The sequence below is a fragment of the Equus caballus genome, chromosome 2 (assembly GCF_041296265.1).
Source record: "Equus caballus isolate H_3958 breed thoroughbred chromosome 2, TB-T2T, whole genome shotgun sequence".
NCBI lineage: Eukaryota > Metazoa > Chordata > Mammalia > Perissodactyla > Equidae > Equus > Equus caballus.
Window position 1 is genome coordinate 6,891,547 of NC_091685.1, and position 22,391 is coordinate 6,913,937.

The 22,391-nt window shown below is 40.9% G+C and overlaps 3 protein-coding genes and 1 long non-coding RNA gene across 4 annotated transcripts in view; 3 read left to right on the top strand and 1 right to left on the bottom strand.

Annotated features, from left to right (window-relative positions):
- Positions 1–6,378, top strand: part of TUT4 (terminal uridylyl transferase 4) — a 127,628-nt gene extending 121,250 nt beyond the window's left edge. Inside the window, exon 32 of the transcript XR_002806610.2 lies at positions 5,134–6,378. The gene's annotated coding sequence lies outside the window, so the exon portion shown is untranslated. The remainder of the gene's footprint in view (positions 1–5,133) is intronic.
- On the bottom strand, positions 2,977–22,324 carry PRPF38A (pre-mRNA processing factor 38A). The gene is made up of 10 exons (XM_001490533.5): positions 21,704–22,324; positions 19,597–19,756; positions 17,279–17,400; positions 15,491–15,576; positions 8,719–8,829; positions 6,061–6,173; positions 5,431–5,457; positions 5,231–5,328; positions 4,697–4,745; positions 2,977–4,108 (listed from the first exon to the last, which is right to left on the bottom strand). The coding sequence occupies exons 1-10, from the start codon at positions 21,831–21,833 to the stop codon at positions 4,066–4,068; spliced, it is 939 nt and encodes a 312-aa protein (XP_001490583.1). The 5' UTR covers positions 21,834–22,324; the 3' UTR covers positions 2,977–4,065.
- Positions 10,801–14,235, top strand: LOC138923143 (uncharacterized). Its single transcript, XR_011436351.1, has 2 exons — positions 10,801–10,932; positions 14,044–14,235. It is a non-coding gene; the product is annotated as an uncharacterized lncRNA (long non-coding RNA).
- Positions 21,880–22,391, top strand: part of ORC1 (origin recognition complex subunit 1) — a 35,834-nt gene continuing 35,322 nt past the window's right edge. Inside the window, exon 1 of the mRNA XM_023636823.2 lies at positions 21,880–22,316. The gene's annotated coding sequence lies outside the window, so the exon portion shown is untranslated. The remainder of the gene's footprint in view (positions 22,317–22,391) is intronic.

The following is a 22,391-nucleotide window of genomic DNA, read 5'->3' on the forward strand; positions in this document are numbered from 1 at the left end:
GAAGCACACTGCTGGGCCTCAAAAGGTATCTCTTAAATAAGGCCACTTCTCCAAGATCAGGAGACATAGCTGACTCACCTAATACATGGATATAAGCATAGTGAAAGAGGCATAATGAGGAGACAAGGGAATACATTCTAAGAAAGTGAACAGGACAAAACCCCAGAAAAAGGACTCAATGAAAGAGAAATAAGCAACCTACCCAACAAAGAGTTCAAACAAAAACTCGTAAGGATGCTCACAGATATTGGGAGGAGACTGGATGAACACAGTGAGCTCATCAACAAAGAATTGGAAAATATAAAAAAGAACCAATCAGAAATGAAGAATACAATACTGAAAATGAAAAATTCACTAGAGGGACTCAATAGCAGAATAGAGGCTACAGAACAGGTCATTGAGCTAGACAAAAGATTAGAGGAAATCACCCAAGGTGAACAGAAAAAAGAAAAAAGACAGAGTAAGAACAGTCTAAGGGAATGCGGGGACAATATCAAGCACACTAACATTCATATTATAGGTGTCCCAGAAGGAGAAGAGAGAGACAAAGGGGCAGAAAATTTATTTGAAGAAATAATGGCTGAAAATTTTCCTAACCTAAGGAAGGAAATAGACATCCAAGTACAAGAAGCACAGAAAGCTCCAAACAAGAGAAGCCGCAAGAGGCCCACACCAAGACACATTATAATTAAAATGTCCAAAATTAAAGAGAGAATCCTAAAAGCAGCAAGAGAAAGGCAACAAGTCACATAGAAAGCAAAGCCCATAAGGCTATCTATCAGTGGACTTCTCAGCCAAAACCCTACAGGTGAGAAGAGAATGGCATGACGTATTTAAAGTGCTAAAAGGAAAAAACCTACAGCCAAGAATACTCTATCCATCAAGGTTGTCATTCAGAATGGAAGGAGAGAGAAAGGGCCTCCTAGACAGGCAAAAATTAAAGGAGTTTATCACCAAGAAGCCAGGTCTACAAGAAATGCTGAAGGGACTTATTTAAGTGGGAAAGTGATGACCACAAATAGGAATAAAAAATTATAAAAAAAACCAAATCACTGGTAAAGCTAAAAATATGGTAAAGGTAGCAGATCAACCACCTGTGAAGATAATATGAAGGTTAAAAGACAAAAGTACTAAAATTGTCTATTTGAATGATAAGAGCGTAATGAATAGACACACAAAACAAGAGATTGGATATGATTTCAAAAGCAAAATGTGGGAGATGGGGAGTGAAAAAGAGCTTTTAGAAAGATAAAAACAAGAAACACTCACATAGCAATGGAGATTGGATTGGTGGTTACCATAGGGGAAGCGGGGAGGACAAAAGGGGTGATTAGGCTCACATGTGAGGTGATGGACTATTTTTTGTGGTGAACATGATGTAATCTACACAGAATTTGAAATATACTACAATGTACATCTGAAAGCTATACAATGTTATAATCCAATGTTACTGCAATAAAAAAAACTATATAGGAAATATTAGGGTGCATTTTGCCTAAGGAATAAGAATTTTTTCCTGAAATTTGTTTCAGTACAGAACATATACTGTGTATACAAAGGTAAGCTGTAAAAATGTTTCTTAATATAGGCCAAAGTCAAAAGTTCCAAGGCCTAATACAGTAAGCTAGCACATAGATGACAGAAATGGCCCTTCAGCAAAGTTCATCCTTAAGCTCTGTCTCCTTTGCAATTCTTTATCAAAACACTCTCAAGAGTGGTGGTCAGCATGTCCCACTATCATCTCTGTACTAATGAAAGAATGGGGACAATATACTTCCTACTATAGGTTGGCTGTGCTGCCCCAATTTGGTCCAGATTTCACCATATGCCTAAATAAGTAGGCTTTAAGTTTCTAGTTTGGGAGGTTTATTTCTGTTTAAATTGTTGGGGGTTTTTGCATCAGTTTTTAAGTTTGTGTTTTAAAGTATACTTTAAAAATAAAAATATACTTTTAAAATAAAAATTCTATTTTTAAAACAACTTTTTTAAGATTGGCACCTGAGCTAACATCTGTTGCCAATATATATATTTTTTCCTCCTTCTTCTTCTCAAAGCCCCCCCCCCGCCCCCCCCAGTACATAGTTGTATATTCTTAGTTGCAGGTCCTTCGAGTTGTGCTATGTGGGAGGCCACCTCAGCATGGCTTCATGAGTGGTGTTAGGTCCACGCCCAGGATCCAAACTGGGAAAACCCCTGGGCCACTGAAGCAGAGTGCACGAACCTAACCACTTGGCCATGGGGCCAGCCCCTATTTTATTTTATTTTAACAATATATTGGTTGACGACTAGGTTGGTCCATAGGTCATCTTAGCCAGAAGACATTTCTTTCCACCTGCATCACTGTGGCAAAGAAACAACTGCTAGGACTCTCTAACAGATGTAGATAGAGGTGCTTATATTTAATTTTTAAAGGCACTCCTATATATAGTTGTATGGTAACCCATAATAGCTCTTATGGACTTTTATTAGCTCAAGTATTATCAGGAGAGGAATCACTGAAGAGTATGAAATCTCAAATATGATCCCAGAATGCCTTAATATTGCTCCAGAAGTCCTTGAGTTTAATAGCAGGCAATAGGATGTTTATCCTATGACCAGATATGGCTTCCCAAGAAACTGGATCCTGTGAGGCAGTTGGGTCTTCCCAATTCTTGCTGGAACCAGAGGTGTGGGAAGTCATTCAATCTCTTTTCCCTTTTTAAAGGAGGAAAGGTAAGTACAGGTAGATGGAAATCTAGCAAAGATCCCATCACCCTCTTGCTGATCAACGCCCATGGACAGTTTTCAGTCTTGTTTTGCTTCTGCATCCTTGGCCCCTTGGCTGCTTTAACTTACTCTTTGCTAATGCTCCTACCTTTCTGAATGGTCCATTTCAGTTTTCAGTCAGTGATTGCACTTCTTCCTCTCCCTAGTGTTGGTGTTGCCTGTGATTCTCTTGTTGGCTTTTCCTACACACAAACACGTACACACACACACTCCTTGGGCAGTCTTCATTTAATTCTACATCTTCCGCGATTACCTAATCATTATCAATTCAGGGCTAGATCATTATTCTCAACTCCAGTCCCTATTTCCAACTGTCTGGGCTTTATCTAGATATACCATAGCTGTCTCAAATTAAACTTCAAGTTAAACTGATGCATCGTTTTTATTACCACCACAACTTTTAATACCTGCCCCCCTCTAAAACCTCCTCTCTTCTTGCTGTATTTTCTGGCTTTGTGAATGGCACTACTGTCCAGTAATTCAGGTCAAAACTCTAAGTGGTATAGATACTTTTCTCTCCTTCAAACCTTTTCAGTCTTTTTGCCCTAATACTACTGACTCGACTTGGACAATGTCAATGCCTGTAGGATAAAGGCTGAGCACCTTAACCTGTAATTTAAGGCTTGTGGGGAAGAAGAAACAATACTAAATAAGAATGCCATGTAAAAGGCATTCCAAGTTTTTTTTGTTGAACTGTTCAATGCAACTGGACTAAATGATCCAGAAGAAGCCTTACATTTAAATGTCTTCTTTTCTTACAAAGCTGCTGCTAAGCAGTCAGTTTTCATCTTTATTACCACTTGCTGCTGCTGGAGCTAATACGTTTTACTGATTTGATGTCTGAATGTAACAGCAGCAGCACAAAACTCGGGATTCTCAGAACAGTTTCAACCTCGGAGCAAACCAAAAACTAAATCACAGAAGAATGGGAAATGGGTGTGTCAAATTTAATAACAAAAGGGTCACCAGGTGGCCACATCCTCTCCTTGTCATTCACATCCTCCACCCCTCAAATCCTTTCTACCCTCATAAATTTGAGTACAGTCAAGGTGGGTTGTACAAAGAGGTCAAAAGCAGCCCTTGGGAAACATTCTCTCTCAAATGTGGATTATGATTCAAAAAGAGATACAAAACTCAGCACCTCTTTCATTAAAAAAAATGGAGAAACTTGGTAAAAAAAAAAAAAAAAACACTAAGATATTCTCATAGCTGCCTGGGTAGTAGATCTTAATCGTTTCATGTAGACAGAGGCCTTCATATCCACAGGAAGCCATTTGGACTAAAACCAAACTGAGTCCATTACTCATTTCCTCTCCGGCTCTTCTTGTGGCTTTTCTTAGATCTGAAACGGCAAAACATACAAATCATTAAATTTAACAGCTGTTCAAGGAGCTGGGCCAGAACTTTTGAGGAAGACTGGGGTATGCTGACACCAGTGTGGATGGAGATGATACCCAATATTCATTAAACGTGCTTGGTATTTTTATGTTTCAGAGCAATACTCTGAATCAGGTGTTACTATCCAAAATTTACCATTGGGGAAATGACCTCTGAGAGGTGGAGAGTGCACCTGACAGTGTATAGCATATAGAGGTTTCTAATGAAAGCTTATCAAACAAAAGTGACTTGTCCAATGTCATTCAACTGTTAAGTATTAAAAGTTGGGACTCAACCCCAGGTCTCCTGAGACCAAAGCTCATGCCCTTACCACTATCCAAAGCTGCAATCCTACAAGGAAAAACGACACAAAATGGATCAGTAATTCTAATAATTCTCAGGGCAGTAGGCCGATTTTGTCCTGTAATGAAGGAGAATTCCTAAATATTTGTATCAAAACAAGACTATTTCAGGTCCAATTTAATTGTGATTGGGACTTTAATTTCTGAATAAAGAGTGAAACTGTTAAGTCAAAATAGAGGTCAATCCATACCTTTCAGGAGACTTTGAGTGGCTCCTGTGTCTGTGACTACGGTGATGACCTGGTGGAAAAAGCACAATTCGATGAGTGAGACTCTACCCTCCTACTCCTCCACTGTCACTTTCACTTCACCCAGTCCCTTCTACTGGCTTAATAATTTTTTGGCCTATGCTAAGCACACCTCTCATTGGTGACAGCACCTCTCTGAACTGGTGTGGATGCGTGGATGTGGGTGTGCATGCTGAGGAGAGGAGAACTTCACATGCATCCAGGGCTTTATGGCTCATTTCACAAACATCACACTGGGTAATTTACCAGTATTTTGTTACGTCTTATTCCTGTAAGTTCAGATGAAAAAACTGAAGCTCGTCATCTTATCAGCAAAGCTTGTGAGAGTCAAGATGTGAACTCTAATTTTCAAATTTTAAGTCCATTTCCTTTTTTTCTAGGCAATAAAACAGTCAGGCACTCCCGTACTGCAGGAGGCTAATTGCTTCTATTACATGTTTTTAAGACAACCAATAGCAAAAGGCCCAAATACTGTACCTGGGGACTTGGAGCGAGATCTGTGCCGTCTATCTCGGGACCTGCTGCGGTGACGTCTTGGACTCTTGCTCCGATGCCTTTCTCGGCGAGGGGAGGGGCTGTGGAAATAAGTGGTCAGACTCCCATATCTGACAGTATACTCACAACAGCAACCCTCTCCTCAAATCCCTGTCCTTTATCACAAATCACTGAAGGCTTACCTCCTCCTCTTGGGAGACCGACTCCGTCTATATGGAAAGAAGAGAGAAGAGCCTTAGTAAGTGCACTAGATGTTGCAGATTGCAAAAACGACCCCAATTCTTCACCCATCTCTGTTATCCACGTCCTTTATCATGTAACTTTTTAGTACCCTCCCAATCCAAGTTGGATTGGCCATGTGACTTTCTTTGGCCATTGGGATATTTGCAGATGTGATACAAGCAGATACTGGAGAAATAATTGCATTGGGCTTGTTTGCTCTTGGATTCTGCCATTTCCATGAGAACATGCCTAACCTAGCCTAGAATGAGACACATAGAGAAGGGATGAGTTGCTCCAGTCATCCTAGCTAAGGCCACCCTATACTAGCCAACAGACAGCTGACTGCAAAACAGGTGAGTGAACCTAACTTATATTAAAAAAACTGCCTATCCTACCCCAGCTTAAATCACTAACCACAGACTTGTGAACTAAACGTTGTTGCCTGCTACTGAGGTTTTGTGGGTGGTTGTTTTGCAGCAACTAATAGATTGGGCAAGCAAACATTCTCCATAGGCTGGCATTTTTCCTTCCCTGAAGTCCAGACTTCTGTGTTACAGTGCTAAAGTCTCTGGAAGAGGCCAAGGCCTGACCTTCTGGGAGACCGGCTCCTACTCCTCCTGTAGCGTAATGTGGGAGAGCGACGGGGCTTGTCCAAGTCTCGGTAGCTTCTCCGGCGATGATCAGGTGATGGCACTCTCTCCAACTGTAAATGAGATGGATGGGTCACTGATGAGCTCAGGCTATATTGCAGAGAGCCATCTAGGAACACTGCTTACGGTCTCCCCATCCTGTCCCAAATTCCACCTCCAAGTGACTTTATTTAAAAAACAGTAATTTGAATATATAGAGGGATAACCCTAAGAATGGAAAAAAATTATCCAAGAATTAAACTGTTTCTAATAATCTCATTATTGTTCTAGTGTTGGTACCATTATTCTGAGATTGAGAGAGGAGAGAGAGACAAGCAAGTAAATATGCCTACCTCCTTAAGAAGTTGGATTTCCAATGTGAAAGAGATACAGATGTAAGATCGATAAGGTTAAACTACAAAGTCATAGAGTAGTTTAATCTTACAGAAAATTTTCCCCTAGCTCTGCCAACTGTAAAGGCCTAGAAACACCAAACGCCACAGCAATGAGCTCTTCAGGGGCAGAAGCTAACAAGACATAACTAGAATATAACTCCTATCAGAAAGCAAGGAGGCTGAGACTACTATAAGTGTTATCACAAAGTCTTTCAACTCAAGTCGAGGGGTCCCTATTGGCCAAAGATGGGACAATCTGAGAATCAACAAGGATAATAATGGTTTGAAACACATCAAATATGCTTAAATCCATGAGTTCACAATGTTACCAAGGACAAAAGAGTATTCATCAACTTGGGAAGATCTATGGAATCAACTCATATTTTAAAAATTGATAACAAATGGAAATAAATATCTTGCCTTTCCTATATAAACTGTACCTATAAAACACTAAATATTGATTTAGATTTCTCTTTAGCAGTGTTACAGGTGAGAAATGATGAAGAAATAATTAGAATATCACCATTTTACAACCTCTAATGGATCTAGACAGAGATCATCAGTGGCTCCTAATATTACAAAAAGAGAGCCAGACTTTGCTCATCCTGGGGGGAAGTACACACTACTACCTATGAAGTAGTGTTGCTCCACTCCAAAGGGGATAAAAACCCCAAATCTAATTAAGCCTTGAGATCTAAGAAGTAGTTTACAGGAAATACAAGGGACAAATGAACATGTTAAGAGAGACCACAGGGACACAATCAGAAAAACAGATTGTGAAAATCTGTATAGAATAATATAACCTGATATATTTAAAAATAGAGAAAAAAGAATGATGGAGGGAACTGACAGATTACAGATACTTAAGAGACAAAAAAGCCAATTAGAGTTTATGGACCTTATTTGAATACTAATTTGAAATAATAATATAGGACAATTGAGGAAATGTGAACACTGAATATTTGATGATATTAAGGAATTATTTTTGGGGAGGTGATGATGGTATCATGGTTATATTTAAAAACAGAGCCTTTATCTTTCCTGAAATATTATGGATGAAATATATGATGGCCATGATCTGCTTCCAGATAATTGGTGGGGAGCAACTGGGTAGAGATGTAGAGGAAACAAAATGGCTATGAGCTGATCATTGTTGAAGCTAGGTGATGAGTAAATGGAGGCACACTCTCTCCACTTTGGTATGTGATTGAAATTTTCCATTTAAAAAAAAGAATGCCTACTTTTGGTTCACTCACCACATTAGAGTGCTTCAGTCTTGCACGGCTTTCAATTCATGAATGACTGTGCTTCTTTATACACCCCCTAGAGGGAGTCTGCTTGACTCAGAGCTACACTTCCATTTGCATAGTATCCATAAGCCAGCATTTCTTGTATTTCCCCCAACCTTTTTCTATACATAGTTACTTATTGTTTTAATCACAAATATTTTAGATCCTTCTTTTTTAACTCACCTTAAGCATTTCCACACGATCAGCTACTTTTCTTAACAGTTTTAATGGCTGCCTACTAGTCTGTTGAGGTGATATAAGAGTTTACCTGACTGCTCCAACTCTTGGCTGTTTTCAATTTTTCAGCATTATAACTAATAGTGAAAGAACATGACCATGCAGTAGGCATTTTTTTTTTTTTAAACTAGGCTTACTTTGTCAGATAGGTTCAATTATGAACTGTAGTATTTTTGTCCCAAGTATTTACTTTAACAAATGTATGCTAAGGGCTTTATGTATGTATATCGTCTCCATTTAATACTTAGAACAGTCCTAAGAGAAAGATATCATTATCCTTGCTTTACAGAGGAGAAAACTTAGATGACGTAATTTCACAAAATTATACCACTAGTATATAGCAGAGCTGAGGTAGTAATCAAGGTCTATTTAACTCTAAAACCCATACTCTTAATGACTAAATACTGGGTTTTTTTGTTTGTTTTTGCTGAGGAAGATTCACCCTGAGCTAACATCTGTGCCAATCTTCCTCTGTTGTATCTGGGTCGCCACCACAGCATGGCCGCAAACAAGTGGTGGTAGGTCTGAGTCTGGGAACTGAACCTGGACCACCAAAGTTGAGTGCACTGAATTTAACCACTGGCCACAGGGCCAGCCGCGCTAAATATTGTATTTTTTGGTTAAAGAAAATTAAAAAAGACCATTCTCAACCCCTATAACTAGACCCCCTCCAACCTTTAAGTTCCCAGGTACCTGACCTTCTCATCCTCCTCTTCCTCCTCTTCACTGGACTCCACGTCATCCATGTCCTCTTCTAGAGCGCTAACTCGAGGCTCCAGCTGCTCAGCTTCCTCTAGCACATAGCGTTTCTACAGAGAACATAGTGAGAGGTAGGGAGCCTTGCTATCTCCTCTATGTCCTGAAGTCCCAACACTGGGCTTCTGGGATTGACAGAAAAACTGTGGAGCAACAGCTGAGGCAATTTCATTTCAAAGACATCCTAGACACCTTAAGATTTTCCTGAGGCGTTTAACATACTGGAATCTGTGTACTCTTTAAAGTTCCCTTGTAAACAGATACATACAAAGCTGAAGAGAACATCTTCATTTTCTACTGGCTCTGTTCCCTGTGATCTTATACTCTAAGGTCACTGAAATATCAACTAGTATAGGTGTAGCCTTTAATAAAAAAATGTAGGCGTCATATACAAGGGCCAATAAATATGTAGCTGAGACTGTGTTGGCTGGTATTTCTGCCAGAAGAGGCTCAGACCAGTCTACCCCAGGAGTGCCTTGGGTCCTGCTCCAGAGTAGCACCAACTCTCTACTAAACCCAGGATTTAGGGAGCTGTCTAGAGTCATGCATTTTGAAATCAGGCACAGGATATAAACAAACAATCCATCTCCTTGTTCCATTTTCTTTTGAGATGTGGCTTAGCAGTGCTTACCAAGTGACTAAGCATGTGAAAAGCAAAGGTGAGTTCAAAACTGCCAAATGGACTGGCTGGGTCATAAGACTCCTTACCATCTTCTTGTGTCAAGGACACAATGTTGGATAGCCCTAGAATAAACAGTAACATTTGTACGCTACTTAGCTCTCACTCTTCTGTAACAAAATTCTATGAACACTGGGAGAAATGAGACAAAGCTACCACTCAATGAAGTCAATCCTTTAGAGAAGGGCTTCTCAGAAAAAGGCTCTCCAGCCACAGGATCACCACAGTTTGGGATCTAGGACTGCATCAGACAGGGAGTCCAGAATCCCTAATGCGCACTAGAATAGGAAGTGTCTAATGTCAATAATTAATTCATAGTATTTGTGCTTGATGAAATTAGAATTCATTCCAGAGCAGCTCCTTGTCAATGTCGGGGCACATCAGAAGCTAAACTGATAACCATGGGTTGTTTAATAAGAAAAGAATCAGAGCAAAATGTTGTCTTAAGGGTAACTAGGACATATAGAAGGCCACACCAAAACACACTGTTGGTCATAACGATAACATGTGTCAGTCAGATTTCAATTTGTCTCTCCTCAGTGAGGCTTGTTTTGTGGTCTTTCCTTCTAGACTCCATGCAGACCAACCTCATTTACATCAGTAGGCTTGCTTAGAGGTGACTGGGCTTTGGAACCCTTAGCGAAAACCTCATTGCATTTCAAAGTATGCCATTTCTTGCAGTATTCTAAAAATAGCAGCTAAGGATAATATAATAATAATAGCTAATGTAATCCACAATGGGTTAGTGTGAGAAATGGGCCCTGAAAGCAGGTTTTCAGACTTGAAATCTCATTCTCTTCACTACAGTCTACAGTAGCTAATATAGAACAGGAGAGAGAGACCACACTCATTTTCAGGATTTTTATTTTATTGGATTTCCTGTAATTGAGTCACTGTGGACGAAGAGTTAGTTCATTGCATGTAGTTTACTAGTTCATTACCAGCTAGTTTACTGCCTTGAGCAAATTTATCTCACCCATTTACCAGATATCTGCAATCTATTCTATTCCCTACTTTGAAGTTTTTCAGATCCGTCTGCTGTTTTTTATCGAGGTGAAATTCACATAACAATTAACCATTTTAAAGTGTACAATTCAGTGGCCTTTAGTGTATTTGCAATGCTATACAACCACATCTCACTAGTTTAAAACCTTTTCCATCATACCAGAAAAACACCCCATACCTATTAAGTAATCACTCCTCATTTTTCCCTCTCTACACCTCAGGGACTAACCACTAATCTGCTTTCTATCACTATGGATTTTCCTAGTCAGGATATATTATATAAAAATCACACACTGTGTGACCTTTGATCTTTAAATTATCCCTTTTGGTTTATATCTAGCAAGGAACCAAGCACCTCAGACCAGGTGGTATACAGCAAACTGCTTCAGAATTATTGAGCTGCAGTACCATCACAAAGGAAACCTGAAGTAGTGGATCCTCCCAGTTGGGGTTTCTGTGGTGGTTAAAACATGTAAGAATCTGCTCCCACCCCCCATCTACATCACTGTCTCTGGGACCCACCAATTCTTACATAGACATACAGAATCAGAGAACAGTAGAGCACTAAGAGCCAGAGGCCCTTAGTCTACATCTATCCCAGTGATTTTTGCAACACTTTTTATAGTCTCATTGAGGTAGAGTTGACATATAATAAACCATACATTTTTAAAGTATACAATTTGATGAGTGTTGACATGTATTATATACAACTGTAAAACCATTACATCTAGATAATGAATATATCCACCCTGCCTGAAAGTTCACTTGTGGTCCTTTGTCATCTCTCCTTCCCTCTCCTCCCCATTCCCTCCCTCTGCACGCAGGCAACCAATGATTTTTTTGTCACTAGTTTTCATTTATTAAAATTTTATATGAAGGGAATTGTACAGTACATAGTTTTTTGTCTTTTTTTACCCACCACAATTATTCTGTGATGCACCCATACTGCTGTGTATCAACAGTTCATTTTTACTGCTGAGTAGTACCATTGTATGAACATACCACAATTTGCTTATCCATTCATTTGATGAACATCTGGACTTTTTTGTCATTTCTGGCCATTACAAATAAAGCTTTTATGATTATTTGTGCATAAGTCTTTGTACTTTCATTTTTCAAGTAAATACCTACGAGTGGAATGGCCAGGTTTATGGTTACTTTCTAAGAAACTGCCAAATTTTTCCAAAGCACTTGTACTATTTTATATCGTTACCATTGGTGTATGGAGACTTGCAGTTCTTCTGCACCCTTGCCAACACTTGGGATGGTCGGTCTTCCTGATTTTAGACCTTCTCATAGGTATAGAGTGTACATTACTATGATTTTAATTTGCATTTCCCTGACGACTGATGGCATTGAGCATCTTTTTATGTGCTACTGATCAACTGTATATTTTCTCTGGTAAAATGCCTGTTAGAATTCTTTTGTTCATTTTCCCATTGGGTTGTCGTCTTGTTATTAAGCTCAAGAGTTTTTTATATATTCTAGATTCAAGACTTTTGTTGGATATATAGTCTTCCAGTCTATGGCTTGCCTTTTTACTTTGTAATAAGTGTCTTTTGAAAAGCAAGTTTCTTTTTATAAAGGCTTATTTTTATTAAATAATTCAGGCTTTTTATGTCCTATATAGAAATTTTTGTCAAACTCAAGGTCACTAAGATTTACTCCTGTGTTTTCTTTTAGAAGTTTTATAATCTTAGCTTTTATAACTAAGTCTATTATCCCCTTCAAGTTAATTTTTATATATCATGTGAGCTAAGGATGGAGATTCATTTGTTTCCATAAGGCTATTCAAGTGTTCCAGTACTATTTGTGAAAAAGATTATCATTTCTCACTAGTAATGCCCTGATATCTCTGTAGAAAACCAAGTGACCATATATATGTACATTTACTTCTGGTCCCTTTATTTTGTTCCATTGATCCATTTGTCTACTTTTATGCCAATACAACACTGTCTTGGTTACTAGAGCCAAGTCTTGGAAACAGGTAGTGTTTGTTCTCCTACTTTGTTCTATTTCAAAGTTGTTTTGGATATGCTAGATCTTTTGCTCTTTCACATAAATTTTAGAATCACCCTGTCAAGTTCTACCAAAGTCTACTGGGATTTTGGTTGAACCTGAATTGAAACTTAGCTTAAGTTGGGAGAATTGACAACAATTCTAAGTCTTGGTATGAGATAGACTATGGATGTGGTATATCTTTCCATTTAGTTGTCTTTTTAATTTCTCTCAGTAATGCAATGTTTTGTCATTTTAAGTGTGAGTCTTGCACATCTTTTGACAAAATCATCCTTAATTTATATTTTTGATGCTGTTGTAAACAGTATCTTTTGAATAAAATTTCAAATTCCATTTGTTCATTGCTAGTGTATATAAATACAACTGACTTTTGTAGACTGACCTTGTATCCCACAATTCTGCATAAACACATAAATGGGTAAACAAGTTGTGGTATATCCATACAATGGAATATTACTCAGCAATGAAATGAAACTATTGATACATGTAACAACATGCATGAATTTCAAAATAATTATGCTGAGTGAAGACAGACAAAAAAGAGCATGTACTGTATTAATTCCAAAATGCAAACTAATCTATTGTGATAGATAGCACATCCACTGTTCCTTAGGGGTGAGGGAGAGAGGTGGGAGGGAGGGATTACACAAAAGGAAAGGAGGAAACTTCCTGGGGTGAGGAGTTATATTCACTTTTTTTTTTAAGATTGGTACCTGAGCTAATATCTGTTGCCAATCTTCTTTTTTTTCCTCCTTCTTCTCCCCAAAGCCCCCCAGTACATAGTTTTATATTCTAGTTGTAGGTCCTTCTGGCTCTGCTATGTAGGACGCCACCTCAGCATGGCTTGATGAGTGGTGCTAGGTCTGCACCCAGGATCCAAACCAGCAAAATCCAGGGCTGCCAAAGTGGAGTGCGCAAACTTAAACACTTCAGCCATGGAGCTGGCCCCTTATGTTCACTATTTTTGATTGTGATGATAGATTCAAAGGTGTATACATATGTCAAAACTTACCAAATACTTTAAATATACATAGTTTACTGTATGTCAATTATACCTTAATAAAGCCATTTAAAAGAAAAAAAGCCTTTGTTCAAATGAAATCTCATTCTCAAACCCAATATAGAACTTAGAGAAAAAAGGAGCTGCCCTGGTTGGAATATATGGGGTTGTCTCCTTATTCTTCTCAGTAGCCTTAAAACAGTCCCACAGGGCAGCTTAAGGACCACTGAGGTAGTCTAATTTCCCCATTTTATAAATGGGAATATAAGACCAGGTCCCACTGCTAGTCAGCTGTAATAACAACCAAGAAACTAAGGTCTCCTACTTCCCTGTTTAGTCATCTCTCCACTATAGACTGTTCCTGTTCTGTTTAGGCTACCTACTATAACTGTTTTCTCTTTGTATTTGCCACGGTAGTTTTAAAATTGTACTGTGTAAAACACATTCCTGAAAAGTGCTTCATGGATAATCATTTATCACTAGGAAAGGGAGGCGGGATGATAAAGGTGATATTTAAATCAGTCTCCTGCTCCTCACCCTCTTTTTATCTGTTTTATATCCTAGATTTTTATATGAAGACCAATTTGAAAAAAGCTGCTCATAAAGTTTAAAAACCTACTCTATCTACAATTTCCTTGATATAACATTTTAAAGAAGAAAGTTTTCTTGTGCTAATTATTCACTTTTAAAGCCCTACCCTTCAAATACTTTATCTGTTTTCTCCCCAGCCCCTCTCTCTTTCATAGACATTAAGACTATCCATGGGCTTCAGAGGTTTATTGTGTAAGTGTGTCTGTCTGCTTGCCTGTTTGGGGGAGGGTGGCTCTGATGTGAGGCCTTTGTCCATGGGCTTCAGAGGTTTGTTGTGTAAGTGTGTCTGTCTGCTTGCCTGTTTGGGGGAGGGTGGTTCTGATGTGAGACCTTTGTCCATGGGCTTCAGAGGTTTGTTGTGTAAGTGTGTCTGTCCGCTTGCCTGTTGGGGGAGGGTGGCTCTGATGTGAGGCCTTTGTCCATGGGCTTCAGAGGTTTGTTGTGTAAGTGTGTCTGTCTGCTTGCCTGTTTGGGGGAGGGTGGTTCTGATGTGAGACCTTTGTCCATGGGCTTCAGAGGTTTGTTGTGTAAGTGTGTCTGTCTGCTTGCCTGTTTGGGGGAGGGTGGCTCTGATGTGAGGCCTTTGTCCATGGGCTTCAGAGGTTTGTTGTGTAAGTGTGTCTGTCTGCTTGCCTGTTTGGGGGAGGGTGGCTCTGATGTGAGGCCTCTGTCCATGGGCTTCAGAGGTTTGTTGTGTAAGTGTGTCTGTCTGCTTGCCTGTTGGGGAGGGTGGTTCTGATGTGAGGCCTCTGTCCATGGGCTTCAGAGGTTTGTTGTGTAAGTGTGTCTGTCCGCTTGCCTGTTTGGGGGAGGGTGGCTCTGATGTGAGGCCTCTGTCCATGGGCTTCAGAGGTTTGTTGTGTAAGTGTGTCTGTCCGCTTGCCTGTTGGGGAGGGTGGCTCTGATGTGAGGCCTTTGTCCATGGGCTTCAGAGGGTTATTGTGTAAGTGTGTCTGTCCGCTTGCCTGTTGGGGAGGGTGGCTCTGATGTGAGGCCTTTGTCCATGGGCTTCAGAGGGTTATTGTGTAAGTGTGTCTGTCCGCTTGCCTGTTGGGGAGGGTGGCTCTGATGTGAGGCCTTTGTCCATGGGCTTCAGAGGTTTGTTGTGTAAGTGTGTCTGTCTGCTTGCCTGTTGGGGAGGGTGGCTCTGATGTGAGGCCTTTGTCCATGGGCTTCAGAGGGTTATTGTGTAAGTGTGTCTGTCCGCTTGCCTGTTGGGGAGGGTGGCTCTGATGTGAGGCCTCTGTCCATGGGCTTCAGAGGTTTGTTGTGTAAGTGTGTCTGTCTGCTTGCCTGTTTGGGGGAGGGTGGCTCTGATGTGAGGCCTCTGTCCATGGGCTTCAGAGGTTTGTTGTGTAAGTGTGTCTGTCCGCTTGCCTGTTGGGGAGGGTGGCTCTGATGTGAGGCCTCTGCCGCTCACCTGTAGCCGGGGCAGAATGATGTCGCAGACCCTCTCACTGTGCAGTAGTTCATCAATAAACTCGTCGACATGCATCAGCTCAAACTCTGAAAGAAAAATCAGAAGCGCAACCAACTTGGGAATAAATTTAGATAGCCAAAAAGTAAAAGAAGTCTAAGATTCTATATTTAAAATAACCAAAAGAGCACTTGGTATAGAAAGTGTGAATTCTCTGCAGCTTCCCTTGCCCTGCACATTCACCAGGAAAGCTACTGTAGTGTGGCAATTATGCAGAAGGAACTATCGTCAAACCTGGGCTCAAACTACAGCGCTTCATGGCCTTGTCATCAGCACCTATCTTCATCTGTTCACCTCGCCTTTACTGAAGTCCTCTATGTGCCAGGCCTCTTCTAGGAGTTGGGGATAAAGGGATGAATGAAGCTGTCCCAATGAGCAGGAGAGACAAACCCAAAAGCAAGCACAAATAGTCCTGAATTGTACAGGGGTGATGTCCTTGGATAGATCAAATAACTAAAGTGCAATTTTGTATGTAAACCCACTATGTTTCTGAATATAGAACATGTATCTTATATGGTAAAGGGAGCAATAGCTTTTGAGAATTTCTACAGTAAACATTACCTTAGTTCAGGAGTGATTTTGCCCCTGACAACTGGCATCTAGTAGGAGAGGCCAGGGATACTGCTAAATGTCCTACAATGCACAGGACAGCTCCTCACAGCAACGAATTATCTGGGCCATAGTGTCAATAGAGAAACCCTATCTAACATAACATAATCAGTAATTCCACGATGGTCATGGCCATGTCTATCTTGTTCACCATGTTACTCCCATTACAGAGCACAGTTATTTCCATGACATACAAAGATGACGTTGGCACTTAATAAGTATTTATTCAATAAGTGAATTAATAAGCTAATAAAAGTTTAAAGTATAATGGCAAATTCTTAACTTTCTACTGCTTAATGATACATGTAGAGAGGAAAGGCAAATGTTACTAATATTTTGTTACAACACTAAGTGAGAAAAGGTTTTGATGGCATTACCCCAAATTCCACTTTACCACAAAAAGTAACTCTCTGTAAAAGGTATGGAGCTGCCCCTTTTGGATATACTTGTTATTTTTCAGTGGGATTCCTACATAAGTATAAATACATTTAGTCTATATACTGTAGTGTGAAGTACAGTACTAGAAGAGAGGCCACTAGAAAGAATGGTGAAGATGTAACATATGGAAAACTAATTTTGTGCAGGAGGTCTGGGCAAGGCTTTTATGGAGGTCATTCTGGAGCTAGATGTTGTGGGATGGAGCAAATGATACAAAACAGGGAATAATATAAGATGCTGGGGCTGGCCGGGTGGCCTAGTGGGTAAATTTGCGTACTCTGCTTTGGCAGTCCAGGGTTTGCCGGTTCGGATCCTGGGTGCGGACCTATGCACTGTTCATTAAGCCATGCTGTGGTAGCATCCCACATAGAACTAGAATGACCTACAACTAGGATATACAACTATGTACTGGGGCTTTGGAGAGAAAAAAACTATATATATATATATATACACATAAGATGTAGTTGGAAAGGCAGGCAGACGGGGGACCGGATAAGGCCAAGAGGAAGCTAGTAGTCTGATGGAGTACTCCCTGTGAAGGAGATGGAGGGGCCTGGATGAAGACAGTAACAATACAGATGAAGAGGAGCACTCAAAACAGACGCGGCAACATGAGGGCACAGATACTGGTGAAATAAAAACTGGTTCAGGGATGAATGTCCAGTCACTTGATACCATACTCACCTCCATTTCGGTTCTGGCTCTTGATTTTCCGATAGTCGTTGTACAGAGGCTCCAAGTACTTGTAGCAATCAATTGCAGTGCCTGTCAGCCTCATGTAAAGTGCTCCCAACATGCGGACATACCTGACAGATAGATGACAGTGAAACTACAGGCCATTCTAAAAAGTTCCTGAGTTTTACAACTGGCTTTTCTCATGACAGTAGTGAATAAACAAGTGCTTTCTTCTCTCTGGCAGATGAGGAAGCTGCAATTTTAGAGGCAGCATGGGGCAGGAGAAAGATAGCTAAAATGTGGAGACCTGGGTGCAAGTTCATATTCTACCTCTTACTGGTGGTGGCCACTTGGGACATGTTGCTCAACTTTCGGAGTCTATTATATCATCTGTAAAACTAAGTTAGAACCTATTCACCTCACAGGATTATTGTAAGAATCAAATGAGATACTGATTTTAATAACAGAAAGTATAACATCTATTTATTAACCATACACAAACTAATACACATAGAAGTAAATATATAAATTGTGGGTAGATAGCGGAATGCTGGTTCTGGATAAATGTCATCTGGGTTCAAATTCTGATTCCATTATTTACTAACTTTGTAACACTGGGCAAGTTACTTGATTTCTCAATCCTTGTAAAATGGACAGAATAGTACCTAATCTGCTGGCTTGGTGTATTAAGTAAGAAATGTGTGTAAAGTGCTAAGCGCAGCATACAGCACATAGTGAAGTGCCTAATAAAAGTTAGCTATTTCTAGCCATTAATATTTTGTAAGATTCCTTCCTTTTCCCTTTCTTCTATATCCAACTACCCACTTAAATCTCCACTTGGATAACCACTAGGCATTTGAAACTCAACAGTTTCTTTTATGACTAACAGAAGAGAGTAGTGAAGAATAGATTCTGAAGCCAGCTTTGCCACTTACTAGCTGTATAACCTTGGGGAAATTACTTAATCTCTCTGTGCCTAAATTTCCTCCCCTGTATACTGAGAATAATTTTACAGGGTTGTTGTGAAGGTTAAATAAATTATTATATGTAAATCCTTCAGACTAGAGGGTGACACATAATAAGCTATGTCTGTCTCCTATACTTGTCTGCTCATTGAGAATGGATAGTAAAATAATATGAGCAGCAGACATTTTTGGGGTATTTACCATACAACAGCCTCTATGTTGTGAGACTTACCCTACTATCTCCTCTTCTCTTTGCTGAGGAAGATTTGCCCTGAGCTAACACCTGCTGCCAATCTTCCTCTTTTGTATGTGAGCTGCCACCACAGCATGGCCACTGACAGACAAGTAATACAAGTCCACCAAAGTACTGGGCCACCAAAGTGGAGTGTGCCAAACTTAACTGGGGCTGGCCCTGTACGATCTTCTTCTGTTTTGGTGAGGAAGACTGGCCCTGAGCTAACATCTGTTGCCAATCTTCCTCTAATTTATGTGGGATGCAGCCAGAGCATGGCTTGATGAGCGGTGTGTAGGTGCATGCCCGGGATCTGAACCTGTGAACCCCAGGCCACCAAAGCAGAGCGTGCAAATTTAACTACTACGCCACCAAGCCAGACCCTGTACTATCTTCTTTCAACCCTCATGACAATCCTGAATTGGTATTAGTCTCTATTTTACAGCTAAAGAATGTAAAGCTTAGGAAATTAAGTAACTTTTCCAAGGTCACAGTAATAAGTAACAGGGTCTGGACATGAATCTACATCTAACACCAAAGTTTTCCCTCTAGTCTACCACATTCTGTTGTTTTCTTCATCCTTGAGTGCCCAGTGCTCCCAACATATTAGGCACTCACTTCTGCTTAAAATATGTTCAGTGAGGGGCCGGCCCGTGGCCAAGTGGTTAAGTTCACATGCTTTGCTTCGGTGGCCAAGGGTCTCACTGGTTTGGATTCTGGGCGCAGACATGGCACCGCTCATCAGGCCATGCTGAGGTGGTGTCCCACATGCCACAACCAGAAGGACCCACAACTAAAATACACAACTATGTACTGGGGAGATTTGGGGAGAAAAAGCAGGAAAAAAAAAAAGAAGACTGGGAACAGTTGTTAGCTCAGGTGCCAATCTTAAAAAAAAAAAATGTTCAGTGAGTTTGTGAAATACTTTTTTGGGGGAAAAGTTACCAGGACTGAGAAAGTAAAGACGATCAATACAACCAAAACAGACAAAATACAAACTCAAGAGCAAGATCCTAGAGTGGAACTCTCTGTGCAAATGAGATAGATTGTTTTCACTCCTCTTAACCAAGGCCAAATTCTGGACCACCCAAAGTGAAGCTTTGATATTAGCTAGTCAACATTTCACTCACTTGAAATCTTCATTTTTGATAAACTCTACAATGATATCCTTCTCGGGTTGAATCTGAAGCATCTTCAAGGTCAAACACAGAAAGGGAGTTGGCTTTATGTTGCCACCATAGACTCCACCCACAAACCTTAACTCCATGGCTTTATCGACTACAAGTTCAGCTAAAAAAACAAAAACAAAAACAGAGTGGCATCTCAGACATATTAGGGCTAAGCTTTTCCCAGTCTGAAGTGGAGAGAAGTTAGTTCAAAGTCTGGTGCTCCTGAATACTCATCAACATCATCATCTCCTAATATGGAGAACAAGTGTGTATTAATAGTAATAGTAATAAGAATAAGAATAATGATAGCAGCTAATATACACTTAAGAACTACTATATGCCAGGTACTCTGGTAAGCATTTCATATTTTCTCATTTAATCTTCACAATAAGCCATGAGGCAAATTCTAGCACTGCCCTGTTTTCATCTAAGGCAAATGAGGGCTAAGAAAGGTTACATGACTTGCTCCAGGTCCACAGCCAGAGAGTAGCAGGGTCTGGATTTAAATCTAAGCAGTCTAACTTCAGAGTCCCCACTTGTCATCATCATGGTAGGGGAAAAACTGCCAGATTACGAGTCAAAAGAAACAAAACGATAATAACAACAAACAACCTTCAATAGCAACACAACCTTGAGCAAACCTCTTCTCATCTACAGAATGAGGATAAAAACCTTCCAACGTTTTTGTCAAAATCAAACCCTAGCTGTGTGAACTAGGGCAAGTCATTTCACCTCTCTTTGAGCCTGTCAGTTCAAATTTGAACAATAAAGGTACAAAGTTTAAGGGCTATAGTGAGAATCAAATGAGACAATAAAAATAAATGCCAATACTACCTGTCATATAGCTAATAATAAATGTTAGCTACCATTAATGGAAAACTGTTTTATAAATCAGACTTCAAGTTCCTTTAGGATAAATTCTATACTAATTCATTCAACATTACAGTCAACAACTTATAGCTAGGTACTGAGGTACTAAAGATACAGGTACAGGAATAAAGAAGAGGAACATCATTACTACTCTTAAGGAGTTCACAGTCTAGCAAGCTAGAACACATTCAAAAAATAATTGAAAGTGTGAGAAGTAGTACTAAGGAGAGGCAGAATGCAATGAAAATACACAAAGGAACGTAACCTAGTCGGGGGAAAAAAGAGGTCACGAGTTCACGTTTGGACACACTGAGTTGGCATTCTTGGAATTAGAGACAGATCTCAGGGAGAGATCTGGGCCAGAGAGACAAATTTGGAGGCATCTACATATAGGATGCAATGGTATGGAGGAGATCATCCAAGGAGAGAACTATAGAATCGGAAAAGGGCCAAAAGTAAACCTTATATGACTTCAAAATTTAATGGCGACTCAGAGAAACAATACTACTCGTCCATGGACACACAGCTAGCAGTGGTGGCAGCAGCAGTAACAGCACAGTAGTAGTTAACAGTGGTAACAACTAGCACCATCACTACCACTGATTACTGAGTACTTTTTATTAATATGTATCTTTAACTATACCAAACACTTTTCACACATTATCGTATTTAATCCTTAGAACAACCCTTTGAGGTGGGTATTACACTCGTTTTACGATAAAGGAAGCCATGGTTCACTGGGGTAACAGAGCTACTAAACAGAGGAGCCGGAATTCAAACAAAGATAGAAAGACTAGCTGGAAGACTTTTTTGAAAAACTGGTATTTATATTAGGACGCGGACGTGGAAATACTGCAAACGGTCCAGATTTAGGGATAGTAAGGTCAGGAATTTGGTTGCTGGCATGTTGATGTTCCTTTAAGACCTTCAGGGTCCCTGAACTTAACACTGGAACCCAGCAAGTTATCATTAAACATGGACTCAACCCGACCGAGACATCCTTCCGAATAAGGCCCTATCAGATTCCTCTGTAACCCCAAAAGAACAAAACAAGCCTAGGCACATAGTAGGCGCTCAGATTTTCCTGAATGACTGACGGATTCCCCTCCAGTCTCAATCCCAAAGGCCCAGTCCTACCCGCGCCGTCAGCCGAACTGAGCCACCAGTCGGCCGGGGGGCGTCGCGCGCTCCCGCTCACCCGTAAGTCCAAAGCACTCCTCTTTCCAGTACTTGGACTCATAGATTCGCGTCCGAATGATCTTCTCCACCAGATACTGAGGGTTGGTGCCGTGGATGCTGTGCGCATCCTTCACCGTCCGGTTCGCCATTTTAGAACGCCTTCAGCTCTATTACCGTCGGGCCCTTTAATGCGTCACATCCCGCTTAAGAAAACCCGAGAGGGACGGAGAACGGCGCAGGAAGTCTCACTAAATAGCTCAGGCGACCATCTTGAAATCGGAAACGCTGCCGCGTAATGCACTTCCTTCCGCGAACGGCGCCGGAGAGCGGATCAATGATGGCCGCCGCACGTCGGCGCACGCGCGTCACAGGTCCCCGCCCAGGGAGGCGGGGCGGGCGGTGACGGGCCGTGGAGGCCGCCTGGGGGCGGGGCCACGACGTTTGGCGCGAACTTTTCTTTTCTCCACCTCCTTTCCCGTCCTAGCGGGGAGCTGGCTTCGCCGCCGGCTTGCGGACGGTGCTGCAAGAGGAGCCCGACTGGGGCTGTTAGAGTTGCGGCAGCTCCACGAGCTCCTGAAGCGGAGGCGGCGGGAGCGGAGGGCTGCGCCTGCTCCAGGAAGCCTCGGCGCCCGGTGAGTGTGGCGCCCCGCGGGCTGGAGGGGTCCTGAGCCGCGCGCGGGCACGGAGGAGGTTGTTCTCTGTAGACT